This window comes from Ranitomeya variabilis, chromosome 1, assembly GCF_051348905.1.
Source record: "Ranitomeya variabilis isolate aRanVar5 chromosome 1, aRanVar5.hap1, whole genome shotgun sequence".
NCBI lineage: Eukaryota > Metazoa > Chordata > Amphibia > Anura > Dendrobatidae > Ranitomeya > Ranitomeya variabilis.
In genome coordinates, this window is record NC_135232.1 from 871,283,024 (window position 1) to 871,299,126 (window position 16,103).

At 45.9% G+C, this 16,103-nt stretch overlaps 1 protein-coding gene across 6 annotated transcripts in view; it reads right to left on the reverse strand.

Moving 5' to 3' along the window:
* The window catches only part of STPG2 (sperm tail PG-rich repeat containing 2), a 1,269,209-nt gene that overhangs the window by 1,218,729 nt on the left and 34,377 nt on the right, over window positions 1-16,103 (reverse strand). Inside the window, exon 2 of one of the 6 annotated variants that reach the window (XM_077277553.1) lies at window positions 14,007-14,142. The exons of the other annotated variants lie outside the window; for them this stretch is intronic. Coding sequence (XP_077133668.1) covers window positions 14,007-14,042 — 36 coding nt within the window. The 5' untranslated portion in view covers window positions 14,043-14,142. The remainder of the gene's footprint in view (window positions 1-14,006; window positions 14,143-16,103) is intronic. 6 annotated transcript variants of the gene reach the window in all.

Consider the following 16,103-nt stretch of genomic DNA (forward strand, 5'->3'; position numbering starts at 1 on the left):
TAATACTGGGCCATTTTTTTGGGGGGGGTAAATTCTCCCTGTAAAAAAAAAATAATAGTGGGAGTCTGGGAGATAAAGATTGGCAAGTCTGCCTCTGTGCCAGTCCTGTGTGTGGCATCTGTCTCTCATTGTGTGCCACCGAAAACCACTGTGTAATACTGGGCCATTTTTTTTGGGGGGTGTAAATTCTCCCTGTAAAAAAAAAAATTAATAGTGGGAGTCTGGGAGATAAAGATTGGCAAGTCTGCCTCTGTGCCAGTCCTGTGTGTGGCATCTGTCTCTCATTGTGTGCCACCGAAAACCACTGTGTAATACTGGGCCATTCTTTTTTGGGGGGGTAAATTCTCCCTGTAAAAAAAATAAATAATAGTGGGAGTCTGGGAGATAAAGATTGGCAAGTCTGCCTCTGTGCCATTGCTGTGTGTGGCATCTATCTCATTGTGTGCCACCGAAAACCACTGTGTAATACTGGGCCATTCTTTTTTGGAGGGGGTAAATTCTCCCTGTAAAAAAAAAAAATAATAGTGGGAGTCTGGGAGATAAAGATTGTCAAGTCTGCCTCTGTGCCAGTCCTGTGTGTGGCAACTGTCTCTCATTGTGTGCCACCGAAAACCACTGTGTAATACTGGGCCATTTTTTTGGGGGGGGTAAATTCTCCCTGTAAAAAAAAAAATTAATAGTGGGAGTCTGGGAGATAAAGATTGGCAAGTCTGCCTCTGTGCCAGTCCTGTGTGTGGCATCTGTCTCTCATTGTGTGCCACCGAAAACCACTGTGTAATACTGGGCCATTTTTTTGGGGGGGGTAAATTCTCCCTGTAAAAAAAACATTAATAGTGGGAGTCTGGGAGATAAAGATTGGCAAGTCTGCCTCTGTGCCAGTCCTGTGTGTGGCATCTGTCTCTCATTGTGTGCCACCGAAAACCACAGTGTAATACTGGGCCTTTTTTTTTCTTTTTCTAAATTCTCCCTGTAAAAAAAAAAATAATTAGTGGGAGATAAAGATTGGCAAGTCTGCCTCTGTGCCATTGCTGTGTGTGGCATCTGTCTCTCATTGTGTGCCACTGAAAACCACTGTGTAATACTGGGCCATTCTTTTTTTTTGGGTAAATTCTCCCTGTAAAAAAAAATAATAATAGTGGGAGTCTGGGAGATAAAGATTGGCAAGTCTGCCTCTGTGCCAGTCCTGTGTGTGGCATCTGTCTCTCATTGTGTGCCACAGAAAACCTAGTGTGGAATATTGTTGTTTTTTTTGTTGTTTTTTTTAAATTCTCCCAGAAAAAAAAAAAAAAATAGTGGGAGATTAAGATTGGCATTTCTGCTTGAGTGCTGGTCCTGTGTGTGCCATCTGTCTCAAATTATTGGGGCACAGAAAACCTAGTGTGTAACATTGGGCCTGATTTTCCTTTCAGTGTCAGGCACCTATAAAGGTATATATAAATCCAACAGAGGTTTGAGTTCACCTTATAAGTTGTTTTACAGTAACAAATACCGTTACTTTGGTTACGTTTTGCAAACAATGAGGAAGTCTAGTGGAAGAGGTCGTGGCCGTGGGCGGTCATTGTCAGCTGGTTATGATGGTAGTGGTGGTGGAGCATCAGGTGGTCATGGTAAAAGCAGTACAGCACCTAAGTCTCGAGTTGTTGAGCCAGGTTCGTTGTCTGGCTACACAAGGCCTCGAACGCTCTCTTTTCTGGGAGTAGGAAAACCACTTTTGAAGCCGGAGCAGGAGGAACAAGTATTGGCTTTCATTGCTGACTCTGCCTCTAGCTCTTTCGCCTCCTCCTCGGAAAGTGCCAAATGTCAGAGCAGTGCATCGTCAGTGGATGCTCCCGGTCAGGAACAAGTCGCTTCCTTGTGTCCTTCACCCAGAACAACAGAGAAGGATGCGTCAGTCGACACAACAGGTTACTCCATGGAGCTCTTTACACATACCGTTCCTGGGTTAGACAGTGAAACAGTTAACAGGCCATGCCCATTAGAAGTTGAATCGGACATGGAGTGCACAGATGCACAGCCACAGCCAGATTACTATGCTGTTACTTTGACTCAGACCAGAACATTGCCCTCGCAGTGTACTGAGGCAGAATCAAACCCAGCGGAGACTATGGTGCCCCGTCACGAACGCTATACCACCGGCTTACACGGTGACACAGACGAAGTTGCACACGACATAGAAGAGGAGGTCATAGATGACCCAGTTGTTGACCCCGATTGGCAGCCATTGGGGGAACAGGGTGCAGGCGGCAGTAGTTCTGAAGCGGAGGAGGAGGAGCCACAGCAGGCATCAACATCACAACAGGTTCCATCTGCCGGGCCCGTATCTGGCCAAAAACGCGTGGCAAAACCAAAACCAGTTGGAGGACAGCGTGGCCATCCGGTTAAAGAAGCTCAGTCTGCAATGCCTGAAAAGGTATCCGATAGTAGAAAGAGTGCAGTCTGGCATTTTTTTAAACAACATCCAAATGATCAGCGCAAAGTCATCTGTCAAAAATGTTCAACTACCTTAAGCAGAGGTCAGAATCTTAAAAGTCTAAATACAAGTTGCATGCATAGACATTTATCCACCATGCATTTGCAAGCCTGGACTGACTACCAAACGTCCCTAAAGGTTGCAGCACCCTCGGCCAATGAAGCTAGTCAGCAACGCTACATCCCTTCCCTCACTGTAAACCCACCATTTCCCGCACCACCTGCAGTATCTGTGCAGCTTTCGTCGCCAGGCCAAAGCAGTCAGGGAATCACCAGGTTTGCAGTAGGAAACACTGCATGTAGGGCACCGGCAAGAATACCATCTCCAACCCTCTCTCACTCACCCATGTCCACCGGCACCACCGCTAGTTCCACGATCTCCAGCTCTCCAGTCCAGCTCACCCTACATGAGACTCTTGTTAGGAAAAGTAATAATATAAAGACATCCCACAATGGACCATAATATTTTAGATCTCACACACATACTTGTTGTATCGTGTAAAGAATGTCACAACAGAGATCAATTATATTAATCAAGGACACTCCAAAAATGCATATGCAAACCAGAGAAAAACACGTCCCATACCAAGATAAAAATACATTTTTTATTAATAGAAAAATCAAAACAATTTAATAATAACAATTTATAGAGACAGAGAGGAGACCTAGGGAAAAACACTGAATAGTTATAGCGGTGAGAGCTCCAATGACATCCTGACAGTATAATTACCTAAAGTGCTATAGTGCAAGGTTATGCAAAGTGCAAGAGCTATAGACCACTGACATCAATACAACTGGCCCACACTAGGGTGCCCTTTGCCCAGTCGGCATGTATATATATATGAAGACATGGTTCAAATAGCTCTTACCCATAAGTCAGGTGCAGAGGGGATCACCGCAGCAGCCCCAATGCGCGTTTCGAGTCGGCTTCGTCAGGGGGCGTGACCTGACTTATGGGTAAGAGCTATTTGAACCATGTCTTCATATATATATACATGCCGACTGGGCAAAGGGCACCCTAGTGTGGGCCAGTTGTATTGATGTCAGTGGTCTATAGCTCTTGCACTTTGCATAACCTTGCACTATAGCACTTTAGGTAATTATACTGTCAGGATGTCATTGGAGCTCTCACCGCTATAACTATTCAGTGTTTTTCCCTAGGTCTCCTCTCTGTCTCTATAAATTGTTATTATTAAATTGTTTTGATTTTTCTATTAATAAAAAATGTATTTTTATCTTGGTATGGGACGTGTACTCCGTGTTTTTCTCTTGTTAGGAAAAGGAAGTACTCATCCTCGCATCCGCGTACACAGGGTTTGAACGCCCACATTGCGAGAATAATCTCATTAGAGATGATGCCCTACCGGTTAGTTGAAAGCTAAGCTTTCAAAGCGCTGATGGACTATGCTGTACCACGCTACGAGCTACCCAGTCGACACTTCTTTTCTAGAAAAGCCATCCCAGCCCTCCAACTGCATGTTAAAGACCGCATCGTCCATGCACTCAGGCAGTCTGTGACTACAAAGGTGCACCTGACAACAGATGCATGGACCAGTAGGCATGGCCAGGGACGTTACGTGTCCATCACGGCACACTGGGTGAATGTGGTGGATGCAGGGTCCACAGGGGACAGCAATATTGGGACAGTTCTGCCTAGCCCACGGTCAAGGAAAGAGTTGGCTGTAGGCGTTCGCCCCCCCTCCTCCTCTTCCTCGTCCTCCTGCAGAAGCGAGAGCTCGTCCACAGACCGCAGTCGCACATCCACTCCATCCGCAGCTGCCACTGTTGCACACCAGGTGTGCCATTAAGGGACAGCTAGTGGCAAGCATCAGCAGGCTGTATTGGCAATGAAGTGTTTGGGCGACAACAGACACACCGCAGAAGTTCTGTCCGAGTTCTTGCAGAAAGAAACTCAGTCATGGCTGGGCACTGTACATCTTGAGGCAGGCAAGGTAGTGAGTGATAACGGAAGGAATTTCATGGCTGCCATAGCCCTTTCCCAACTGAAACACATTCCTTGCCTGGCTCACACCTTAAACCTGGTGGTGCAGTTCTTCCTGAAAAGTTATCCGGGGTTACCCGACCTGCTCCTCAAAGTGCGCAGACTTTGCTCGCATATCCGCCGTTCGCCCGTACACTCCAGCCGTATGCAGAACTATCAGCGGTCTTTGAACCTTCCCCAGCATCGCCTAATCATCGACGTTGCAAAAAGGTGGAACTCCACACTGCACATGCTTCAGAGACTGTGCGAACAGAGGCGTGCTGTTATGTTTTTGTGGGAGGATACACATACACGGGCAGGCAGTTGGATGGCAGACATGGAGTTGTCAGGTGTGCAGTGGTCGAAGCTACAAGACCTGTGTCAAGTCCTTCAGTGTTTTGAGGAATGCACACGGCTGGTTAGTGCAGACAACGCCATAATAAGCATGAGCATCCCCCTAATGCGTCTGCTGATGCAAAGTTTGACGCACATAAAGGAGCAGGCATCTGCAGCCGAGGAAGAGGAAAGCCTTGATGACAGTCAGCCATTGTCTGGTCAGGGCCGTGTAGAGGACGCGGTAGCGGGCGAAGAGGAGGATGATGGGGATGAGTACTTTTTTAATGAGGAAGCTTCTCCTGGGCCAACAGAAATTAGTGGCATTGCAAGGCCGGGTTCTGTTTTTTTAAGGGAGACAAGTGACGTATATTTGCCTGTAACTGCCCCTCAAACCAGCACAACCGCAGATTTGACAACTGGAACTTTGGCCCACATGGCGGATTATGCCTTACGTATCCTCAAAAGGGACCCACGCATTATTAAAATGATGAGCGATGAGTATGACGATTACTGGTTGGCCTGCATCCTTGACCCTCGCTATAAAGGCAAATTGCAAAATATTATGCCACATGAGAACCTCGAACAAATCTTAGCAACCAAACAAGCTACTCTTGTAGACCGTTTGATTCAGGCATTCCCAGCACACAGCGCCGGTGATGGTTCTCACACGAGCTGCAGGGGGCTACAGGGCAGAGGTGTTAGAGGTGCACAGATCAGAAGTGGCGTTGGACAGAGGGGTTTTCTGACCAGGTTGTGGAGTGATTTCGCAATGACCGCAGACAGGACAGGTACTGCAGCATCGATTCAAAGTGACAGGAGACAACATTTGTCCAGTATGGTTACTAACTATTTTTCATCCCTTATCGATGTTCTCCCTCAACCGTCATTCCCATTTGATTACTGGGCATCCAAATTAGACACCTGGCCTGAATTGGCAGAATATGCATTGCAGGAGCTTGCTTGCCCAGCAGCTAGTGTGCTATCAGAAAGAGTATTCAGTGCTGCTGGTTCAATATTAACCGAAAAAAGGACTCGTCTGGCTACCCAAAATGTGGATGATCTCACCTTCATTAAAATGAACCACTCCTGGATTTCAAATTATTTTGCCCCACCTTTCCCGGCTGACACCTAGGTTTCCTATAAAAAGGTCTTGCTTGTGGACTGGTCTTACTGAGTGTTCCAATCTCTTAATTTGCAGCAGCTGTTTGTCCAGCATACGACATGTTTACACCTCCCTCAATGGGAAAACTCCCCCCACGGGGCCGTGGTCTCGCCACTTGGCGCAAGCACCCGTTAGAGTGCCGTTTGTCTGAAGAGGTGGGTGTGCCCGCTTTTGGTCGACGGCACTGCCACTGGGTCCCTCATAGTACAATAAAGTGTCTCTGGCGGTGGTGGCGCGCACCCAACGTCAGACACACCGTTGTAACATGAGGGGCCCTGGGACGGTACCGCCGGCCACGAGAGTTCACCCCCCCAGCTCAAACTGTGCTCTACCACGTGCAAAATTATCTCTCACAGCTCCACCAATGTTTAGTCTATGCGCTGACATCATTCAATGCCTGGCACTGACAATACCAATTTGTTGACATCTATGATGCTAGTTAAAGTAGTCTGGGTCAGTGTCCTATATTGACACCAGTAAATACTTACTGCCAAATTACTATGTCAGAAACTCAGCAGATGAGCCCACCCCTGTACCTTAGTATGCCACACTTTTTTTTTTTTTTTTGGCGAGACATTAACATCTATTTATTTTTTGTGAGTACTAACTGTGTCAGACACTCCTTGCAATCGTCCTCCGCTGACCACACCAATGCTGCCTGTGTACCCCTGCGAGATAACTCTAAGTGCCTTGAGCCTATTTTTATTTATTTTAGGCCTAGTAAGCCTGTCTGCGGTCCCTCCTTGCAATCCTCCTCCTCCGCTGACCACAATGTTGCCTGTGTATCCATGTAACCGATTTAAAACTGCCTTGAGCCTATTTTTATTTATTTTAGGCCTAGTAAGCCTGTCTGCGGTCCCTCCTTGCAATCCTCATCCACTGACCACAATGCTGCCTGTGTATCCATGTAACCGATTTAAAACTGCCTTGAGCCTATTTTAAGTTATTTTAGGCCTTCGTTAGCCTGTCTGCGGTCCCTCCTTGCAATCCTCATCCACTGACCACAATGCTGCCTGTGTATCCATATAACCGATTTAAAACTGCCTTGAGCCTATTTTTTGTTATTTTAGGCCTTCGTTAGCCTGTCTGCGGTCCCTCCTTGCAATCCTCATCCACTGACCACAATGCTGCCTGTGTATCCATATAACCGATTTAAAACTGCCTTGAGCCTATTTTAAGTTATTTTAGGCCTAGTACGCCTGTCTGCGGTCCCTCCTTGCAATCCTCCTCCTCCGCTGACCACAATGCTGCCTTTGTATCCATATAACCGATTTAAAACTGCCTTGAGCCTATTTTTTTTTATTTTAGGCCTTCGTTAGCCTGTCTGCGGTCCCTCCTTGCAATCCTCCTCCTCCGCTGACCACAATGCTGCCTGTGTATCCATATAACCGATTTAAAACTTCCTTGAGCCTATTTTTTGTTATTTTAGGCCTTCGTTAGCCTGTCTGCGGTCCCTCCTTGCAATCCTCATCCACTGACCACAATGCTGCCTGTGTATCCATGTAACCGATTTAAAACTGCCTTGAGCCTATTTTTTAGTTATTTTAGGCCTTCGTTAGCCTGTCTGCGGTCCCTCCTTGCAATCCTCATCCACTGACCACAATGCTGCCTGTGTATCCATGTAACCGATTTAAAACTGCCTTGAGCCTATTTTTTGTTATTTTAGGCCTTCGTTAGCCTGTCTGCGGTCCCTCCTTGCAATCCTCATCCACTGACCACAATGCTGCCTGTGTATCCATGTAACTGATTTAAAACTGCCTTGAGCCTATTTTTTGTTATTTTAGGCCTTCGTTAGCCTGTCTGCGGTCCCTCCTTGCAATCCTCATCCACTGACCACAATGCTGCCTGTGTATCCATGTAACCGATTTAAAACTGCCTTGAGCCTATTTTTTGTTATTTTAGGCCTTCGTTAGCCTGTCTGCGGTCCCTCCTTGCAATCCTCATCCACTGACCACAATGCTGCCTGTGTATCCATGTAACCGATTTAAAACTGCCTTGAGCCTATTTTTTGTTATTTTAGGCCTTTGTTAGCCTGTCTGTGGTCCCTCCGTGCAATCCTCATCCACTGACCACAATGCTGCCTGTGTATCCATGTAACCGATTTAAAACTGCCTTGAGCCTATTTTTTAGTTATTTTAGGCCTTCGTTAGCCTCTCTGCGGTCCCTCCTTGCAATCCTCATCCACTGACCACAATGCTGCCTGTGTATCCATGTAACCGATTTAAAACTGCCTTGAGCCTATTTTTTGTTATTTTAGGCCTTCGTTAGCCTGTCTGCGGTCCCTCCTTGCAATCCTCATCCACTGACCACAATGCTGCCTGTGTATCCATGTAACCGATTTAAAACTGCCTTGAGCCTATTTTTTGTTATTTTAGGCCTTTGTTAGCCTGTCTGTGGTCCCTCCGTGCAATCCTCATCCACTGACCACAATGCTGCCTGTGTATCCATGTAACCGATTTAAAACTGCCTTGAGCCTATTTTTTAGTTATTTTAGGCCTTCGTTAGCCTCTCTGCGGTCCCTCCTTGCAATCCTCATCCACTGACCACAATGCTGCCTGTGTATCCATGTAACCGATTTAAAACTGCCTTGAGCCTATTTTTTGTTATTTTAGGCCTTCGTTAGCCTGTCTGCGGTCCCTCCTTGCAATCCTCATCCACTGACCACAATGCTGCCTGTGTATCCATGTAACCGATTTAAAACTGCCTTGAGCCTATTTTTTAGTTATTTTAGGCCTTCGTTAGCCTGTCTGCGGTCCCTCCTTGCAATCCTCATCCACTGACCACAATGCTGCCTGTGTATCCATGTAACCGATTTAAAACTGCCTTGAGCCTATTTTAAGTTATTTTAGGCCTTCGTTAGCCTGTCTGCGGTCCCTCCTTGCAATCCTCATCCACTGACCACAATGCTGCCTGTGTATCCATGTAACCGATTTAAAACTGCCTTGAGCCTATTTTTTTTTATTTTAGGCCTTCGTTAGCCTGTCTGCGGTCCCTCCTTGCAATCCTCATCCACTGACCACAATGCTGCCTGTGTATCCATGTAACTGATTTAAAACTGCCTTGAGCCTATTTTTTGTTATTTTAGGCCTTCGTTAGCCTGTCTGCGGTCCCTCCTTGCAATCCTCATCCACTGACCACAATGCTGCCTGTGTATCCATGTAACCGATTTAAAACTGCCTTGAGCCTATTTTTTGTTATTTTAGGCCTTCGTTAGCCTGTCTGCGGTCCCTCCTTGCAATCCTCATCCACTGACCACAATGCTGCCTGTGTATCCATGTAACTGATTTAAAACTGCCTTGAGCCTATTTTTTAGTTATTTTAGGCCTTCGTTAGCCTGTCTGCGGTCCCTCCTTGCAATCCTCATCCACTGACCACAATGCTGCCTGTGTATCCATGTAACCGATTTAAAACTGCCTTGAGCCTATTTTTTGTTATTTTAGGCCTTCGTTAGCCTGTCTGCGGTCCCTCCGTGCAATCCTCATCCACTGACCACAATGCTGCCTGTGTATCCATGTAACCGATTTAAAACTGCCTTGAGCCTATTTTTTAGTTATTTTAGGCCTTCGTTAGCCTCTCTGCGGTCCCTCCTTGCAATCCTCATCCACTGACCACAATGCTGCCTGTGTATCCATGTAACCGATTTAAAACTGCCTTGAGCCTATTTTTTGTTATTTTAGGCCTTCGTTAGCCTGTCTGCGGTCCCTCCTTGCAATCCTCATCCACTGACCACAATGCTGCCTGTGTATCCATGTAACCGATTTAAAACTGCCTTGAGCCTATTTTAAGCTATTTTAGGCCTTCGTTAGCCTGTCTGCGGTCCCTCCTTGCAATCCTCATCCACTGACACAATGATGCCTGTGTATCCATGTAACCGATTTAAAACTGCCTTGAGCCTATTTTTTGTTATTTTAGGCCTTCGTTAGCCTGTCTGCGGTCCCTCCTTGCAATCCTCATCCACTGACCACAATGCTTCCTGTGTATCCATATAACCGATTTAAAACTGCCTTGAGCCTATTGTAAGTTATTTTAGGCCTAGTACGCCTGTCTGCGGTCCCTCCTTGCAATCCTCCTCCACCGCTGACCACACCAATGCTGCCCGTGTACCCCTGGAACCTATTTTAAAGTGCATAGAGCCTATTTCTTTATTTTATGTAATATTAAAAAAGCCATGATGGACTACGCTGTCCCACGCTACGAGCTACCCAGTCAACACTTCTTTTGCAAGAAAAGCCATCCCAGCCCTCCACCAGCACCACATCCATTGTCCATGCACTCTGGCAATCTGTGAGTACAAAGGTGCACCTGACAACAGATGCATGGACCTGTAGGCATGGCCACGGAAGGTTACGTGTCCATTACGGCGCAATGGGTTAATGTGGTGGATGCATGGTCCACAGGGGACAGCCTACTAAGTCTGTCTGCAGTCCCTAATTCAAATTTTCCTCCACTGTCTAAATCTGAGCTTCAACCTTCTGGCTCTCATTAAGTGCTTTTTTTAAAAAAAATTGGTGGTTGGGGCCTAATAACTCTGTTTGCCGCTCCACGGTGTTGTCCTCAACTGAAAAAATCTGAGCTTCAACCTTCTGGCTCTCATTGAGTGCTTTTTTTAATAAAAATTGGTGGTTGGGGCCTAATAACTCTGTTTGCCGCTCCCTGGTGTTGTCCTCAACTGTATAAATCTGAGCTTCAACCTTCTGGCTCTCATTAAGTGTTTTTTTTTTAAAAATGGTGGTTAAGGACTACTAACGGTGTCTGCCGCTCCCTGGTGTCGTCCTCAAGTGAAGAAATCTGAGCTTCAACCTTCTGGCTCTCATTAAGTGCTGTTTTTTAAAAAACTTGGTGGTTACGGCCTACTAACGGTGTCTGCCGCTCCCTGGTGTTGTCCTCAACTGAATAAAGCTGAGCTTCAGTCTTTAGGCTTTCGGCCTATAGTATCAGATATTAAACTGCATTTGGCCTTCAACTTTGGTTACGGCCTACTAACGGTGTCTGCCACTCCCTGGTGTTGTCCTCAACTGTATAAATCTGAGCTTCAACCTTCTGGCTCTCATTAAGTGTTTTTAAAAAAAAAAATGGTGGTTAGGGACTACTAACGGTGTCTGCCGCTCCCTGGTGTCGTCCTCAAGTGAATAAATCTGAGCTTCAACCTTCTGGCTCTCATTAAGTGCTTTTTTTTAAAAAATTGGTGGTTGGGGCCTAATAACTCTGTTTGCCGCTCCCTGGTGTTGTCCTCAACTGTATAAAGCTGAGCTTCAGTCTTTAGGCTTTCGGCCTAAAGTATCAGATATTAAACTGCATTTGGCCTTCAACTTTGGTTACGGCCTACTAACGGTGTCTGCCGCTCCCTGGTGTTGTCCTCAACTGTATAAAGCTGAGCTTCAACCTTCTGGCTGTCATTAAGTGCTTTTTTAAACAAAAATTGGTGGTTACGGCCTACTAACGGTGTCTGCCGCTCCCTGGTGTTGTCCTCCACTGTATAAAGCTGAGCTTCAGTCTTTAGGCTTTTGGCCTATAGTAGCAGATATTAAACTGCATTTGGCCTACTAGTGTGGTTGGGCCCTTAAAACAGTGTCTGCTGCTCCTGGGTTTGCTACTCCACTGAACAAAGCAATGCCGCCTGTTTAGTCCTGTTACCAATTTTGAACTGCATTTAGCCTACTTTATTCTTTGGCCCTATATCTGTGTTTCCTCCTCATCCTGCCCATTGCCCAGCCACTGCTAGATGAGTCTGCTGGTACATTGACCTAGACCACTACATTCCCCTTGCACTCTACACAGCCAGAATCTGACCCTGCTGAAAGTAAGGTTCCCCTTCCTGCATGTTATACCACCTTACACAGGGACAAAGAGGAAGGTGCAGATGAAAGTGCAGGTTCCTTCATCAGGTGGGGGGGACATACACGTTGGCGACGTCACTGGCACAGGGCCCCTCAGAGTACGCAAAAGTGTCGCTGCCGGTGGGAGGCGCCCCCGCCGTGCAAACACACCGCTGTACTTTGAGGGGCCCTGTGCCAGTGCCAATGCCAACGAGTGGGCCCCCCTGCTTGCTTAGGATCACAGCACTTGCAAACTTGACATACTTACCTCTCACTGCTCCACCGCCGTGACGTAGTCCACGTTTCCTGGGCCCACTAAAACCTTGAACCAGCCCTACCCCCCACAACTTTTGCCAAATGACCCCCAATTTCCAATGCCCAACTATTATTATAAAGTTAATTAAGATTGACAAGCTTCAGAAACAAGAATGGATGTTTTTGGCATTAAAATGGGCACTGTAGGTGTTTTCCTGGCCTCCACTCACTGCCGACTATGCTTCCCCATTGACTTGCATTGGGTTTCGTGTTTCGGTCGATCCCCGACTTTTAGCGATAATTGGCTGACTGCACTCGACTCGACTCTGGACAAAGTCACAAAACCCGACTCGATCTTAAAAAAATGAAAGTCGCTCAACCCTAATAGCCACCTTTCTTTATGATGACACTCAACAGCCTTCCATCCATAGATTCTGTCAGTTGCTTGATCTGTTTAAGATCAACATTGCGTGCAGAAGCCACCACAGCCTCCCAGACACTGTTCCGAGAGGTGTACTGTTTTCCCTCCCTGTAGATCTCACATTTTATAAGGTTCTCTATGGGGTTCAGATCAGGTGAACAAGGGGGCCATGTCATTATTTTTTTTTCTTTGACACCTTTACTGGCCAGCCACGCTGTGGAGTAGTTGGAAGCATGTCCTGCATGAAAATCATGTGTTTCTTGAACGATTCCGACTTCTTCCTGTACCATTGTTTGAAGAAGTTGTCTTCCAGAAACTGTCAGTAGGTCTGGAAGTTGAACTTCACTCCATCCTCAACCAGAAAAGGTCCCACAAGTTCATCTTTGATGATACTAGCCCATACAAGTACCCCACCTCCACCTTGCTGGCATCTGAGTCGGAGTGGAGCTCTCTGCCCTTTACTGATCCAGCCTCTGGCCCATCAAGAGTCTCTCTCATTTCATCAGGCCATAAAACCTTTGAAAAGTCAGTCTTAAGATATTTCTTGGCCCAGTCTTGACGTTTTATCTTATGTTTCTTGTTCAAAGGTGGTCGTTTTTCAGCCTTCCTTACCTTGGCCATGTCCCTGAGTATTGCACACCTTGTGCTTTTTGTTACTCCAGTAACGTTGCAGGTCTGAAATATGGCAAAACTGGTGGCAAATGGCATCTTGGCAGCTTCACGCTTTATTTTCCTCAATTCATGGGCAGTTATTTTGCGCCTTTTTTGCCCAACACGCTTCTTGCGACCCTGTTTGCTATTTGCCTTGAAACCCTTGATTGTTCGGTGATCATGCTTCAAAAGTTTGGCAATTTCAAGACTGCTGCATCCCTCTGCAAGACATCCCACAATTTTGGACTTTTCAGATCCCGTCAAATCTCTCTTCTGACCCATTTTGCCAAAGGAAAGGAAGTTGCTTAATAATTAAGCACACCTTATATAGGGTTTTGATGTCATTAGACAACACCCCTCCTCATTACAGAGATACACATCACCTGATGTACTTAATTGGTAGTTGGCTCTCAAGCCTGAACAGCTTGGAGTAGGACAACATGTATAAAAAGTATCACGTGATCAAAATACAACTTGCCTAATAATTCTGCACACAGCATAGTATATTGAAAATATTATGCCCACATATTGTTACACACCCAGCATATATGACAAGCATATCCATAGGTTTCCATATACCATCCGAAGACCATAAGCATTTTCTGTTGTCCTTTGTCATGCTTGTATATATTGGGATAACACAAAAAAGGATTGCATAGCATAATGGACTATGCTATTCTATAAAATAAGAACAAAAACCCTATAGATTAAATACGTATTGTATACCTAAAGATAAGGCAACATCTGCTATCAGCATCTCACCTCGGGGCATTTATTTTTTATTTTATTCGGTTATATAGCGCCATTAATTCCACAGCACTTTATAGACATCATCATCATCACTGTGCCCCTTGGGCCTTACAATCTAAATTCACTATCATTATGTCTTTGGCATGTGGGAGGAAACCAGACTACCTGAAGGAAACCCTCAAAAACACAGAGAGAGAGCATACAAATTCCATGAAGATGTTGTCTTTGGTGGGAATTGAAACCAGGAGCACTGGCTGGGAACAGCAGGAATATCAGGACCTGAACTAACTGAGGAATGGACCTAAGAAGAGAAAAAAATGCTAAGACTAAATTTATTTTAAAAAGTAAACATTATATGCATTATTAGAATCAACATTAAAATACAATAAACAGACACATACAATGGCAGGTGAGAAAATGGGGGCACTCCACAATAAATAGGGTAGTTTAATATTCACACTGCCCAGGCATGACAAATGTTTGTCACATATATTATCATCTAATGATGTCATAAATTTAACCAGGGTAGGGGATACAAACAAATTACATACACACAGAGTATGGAGTAACCGCCAATGAGAAAGCTTAAGAGCTTAAGAATCACATATGAGGAATGTGTAAGGCCGGGGTCACACTAGCGTATTGCATCCGATGCGAGAGCATCGGATGCGATATGCTAATGACCCTCGGTTCCTGCTCGCAGCAGAGCAGGAGCCGAGTGTCATGCGTCTGTGCTCCGATTCTCTCGCACAGGGAGGATCGGAGCACATCTGCGGAGGAGGCGGAGAAATGAATTTCTCCATCTCCTCCATTGCTGGGGTCCGCTTTTAACGCACGTCACTCGGATGATATCCGAGTGGTGTGCGCTGTCTCACTCGCACCCATAGGCTTATATGGGTGCGAGTGAGCCCAGAGTTTTCCTCGGTCCGAGACAATCGCAGCATGCTGCGATTGTCTCGGACCGAAGAAAACGGCCGACAAAAAGTCGGCTGCTGGGAGCTGCCCCATATGTTAACATTGGTCCGAGTGCAATGCGATTTTTTATCGCATTGCACTCGGCCGTTTAAAACGCCAGTGTGACCCCAGCCTAATAGTAAATTACTCACCCAGCAAGGACCCAATACGCATTTTGCAAATGCTTCGTCAGGGGTGACCACACTATTAGCAGAAAGGATTTAGATTCAGAAATGTGGCCTGGCATCTGAACCACACTACTGTATTAGCAGAAAGAATTTAGATTCAGAAATGTGGCCTGGTGTCTGGACCACACTATTAGCATAAAATTATTTTGATTCTGAAATGTGGACTCGTGGCTGGACCACACTATTGGCAGAAAAATTTAAATTCTGAAAAGTGGCCTGGTGTCAGGACTACACTATCAGCCGAAAAGATTTAGATTCAGAAATCTGGCCTGGTGTATGGACCATGCTATTAGTAGAAAGGATTTAGATTCAGAAATGTGGCCCGGTGTCTGGACCACAGTATTAGCAAAAAATAAAATCCATTCTACTAATAGCATGGTCCAGACACCAGGCCAGATTTCTGAATCTAAATCCTTTCTGCTGATAGTGCGATCCTGACACCAGGCCACATTTCAGAATCTAAATATTTTCTGCTAATAGTAATAGTAATAGTGCGGTACAGCCAGGAGTCCACATTTCAGAATCTAAATAGATTGTGCTATCAGTGTATCTAAAGTATCCAGAAGAGCCTGTACCTTTGGCTGTTGACTAGCCCACTCGAGGTAAGCTGCGGCATACTTCTTATGTGCAGTCAGGATTCGATCTATCACCCTCTGGAAGGTGGCAGTGGCACCCTGCAGACCAAAGGGCATCCTGGTTTATTGAAAACACCCATCAGGTGCCGAGAAGGTTGTCTTCTCTTTGGCACTCTGGGACATGGGAATCTGCCAATAGACCTACGTCAGGTCCCGGACTGTAATTACCTCGTGGGTCTAAGGCTCTCAATTAGTTCATCGACATGACGCATCGGGTAAGCATCAAAACTAGATACTCCATTCAGCTTGCGGTAGTCATTGCAGAAGCGCCACTAACCGTCAGACTTCGGTACGAGGATAATGGGACTCGACCATCCACTTTTCGACTCCTAACACCCCCAGGGTCTAGCATCCTATTCACCTCATTGGATATCACCTCTCTCCATGCCTCCAAAATTCTATAGGGCTTGAAGTTCACCTTTATGGGTGGTTCTGTCAACACGTCATGCTCGACCACCTGTGCATGCCCGTCAACTCTGAGAATA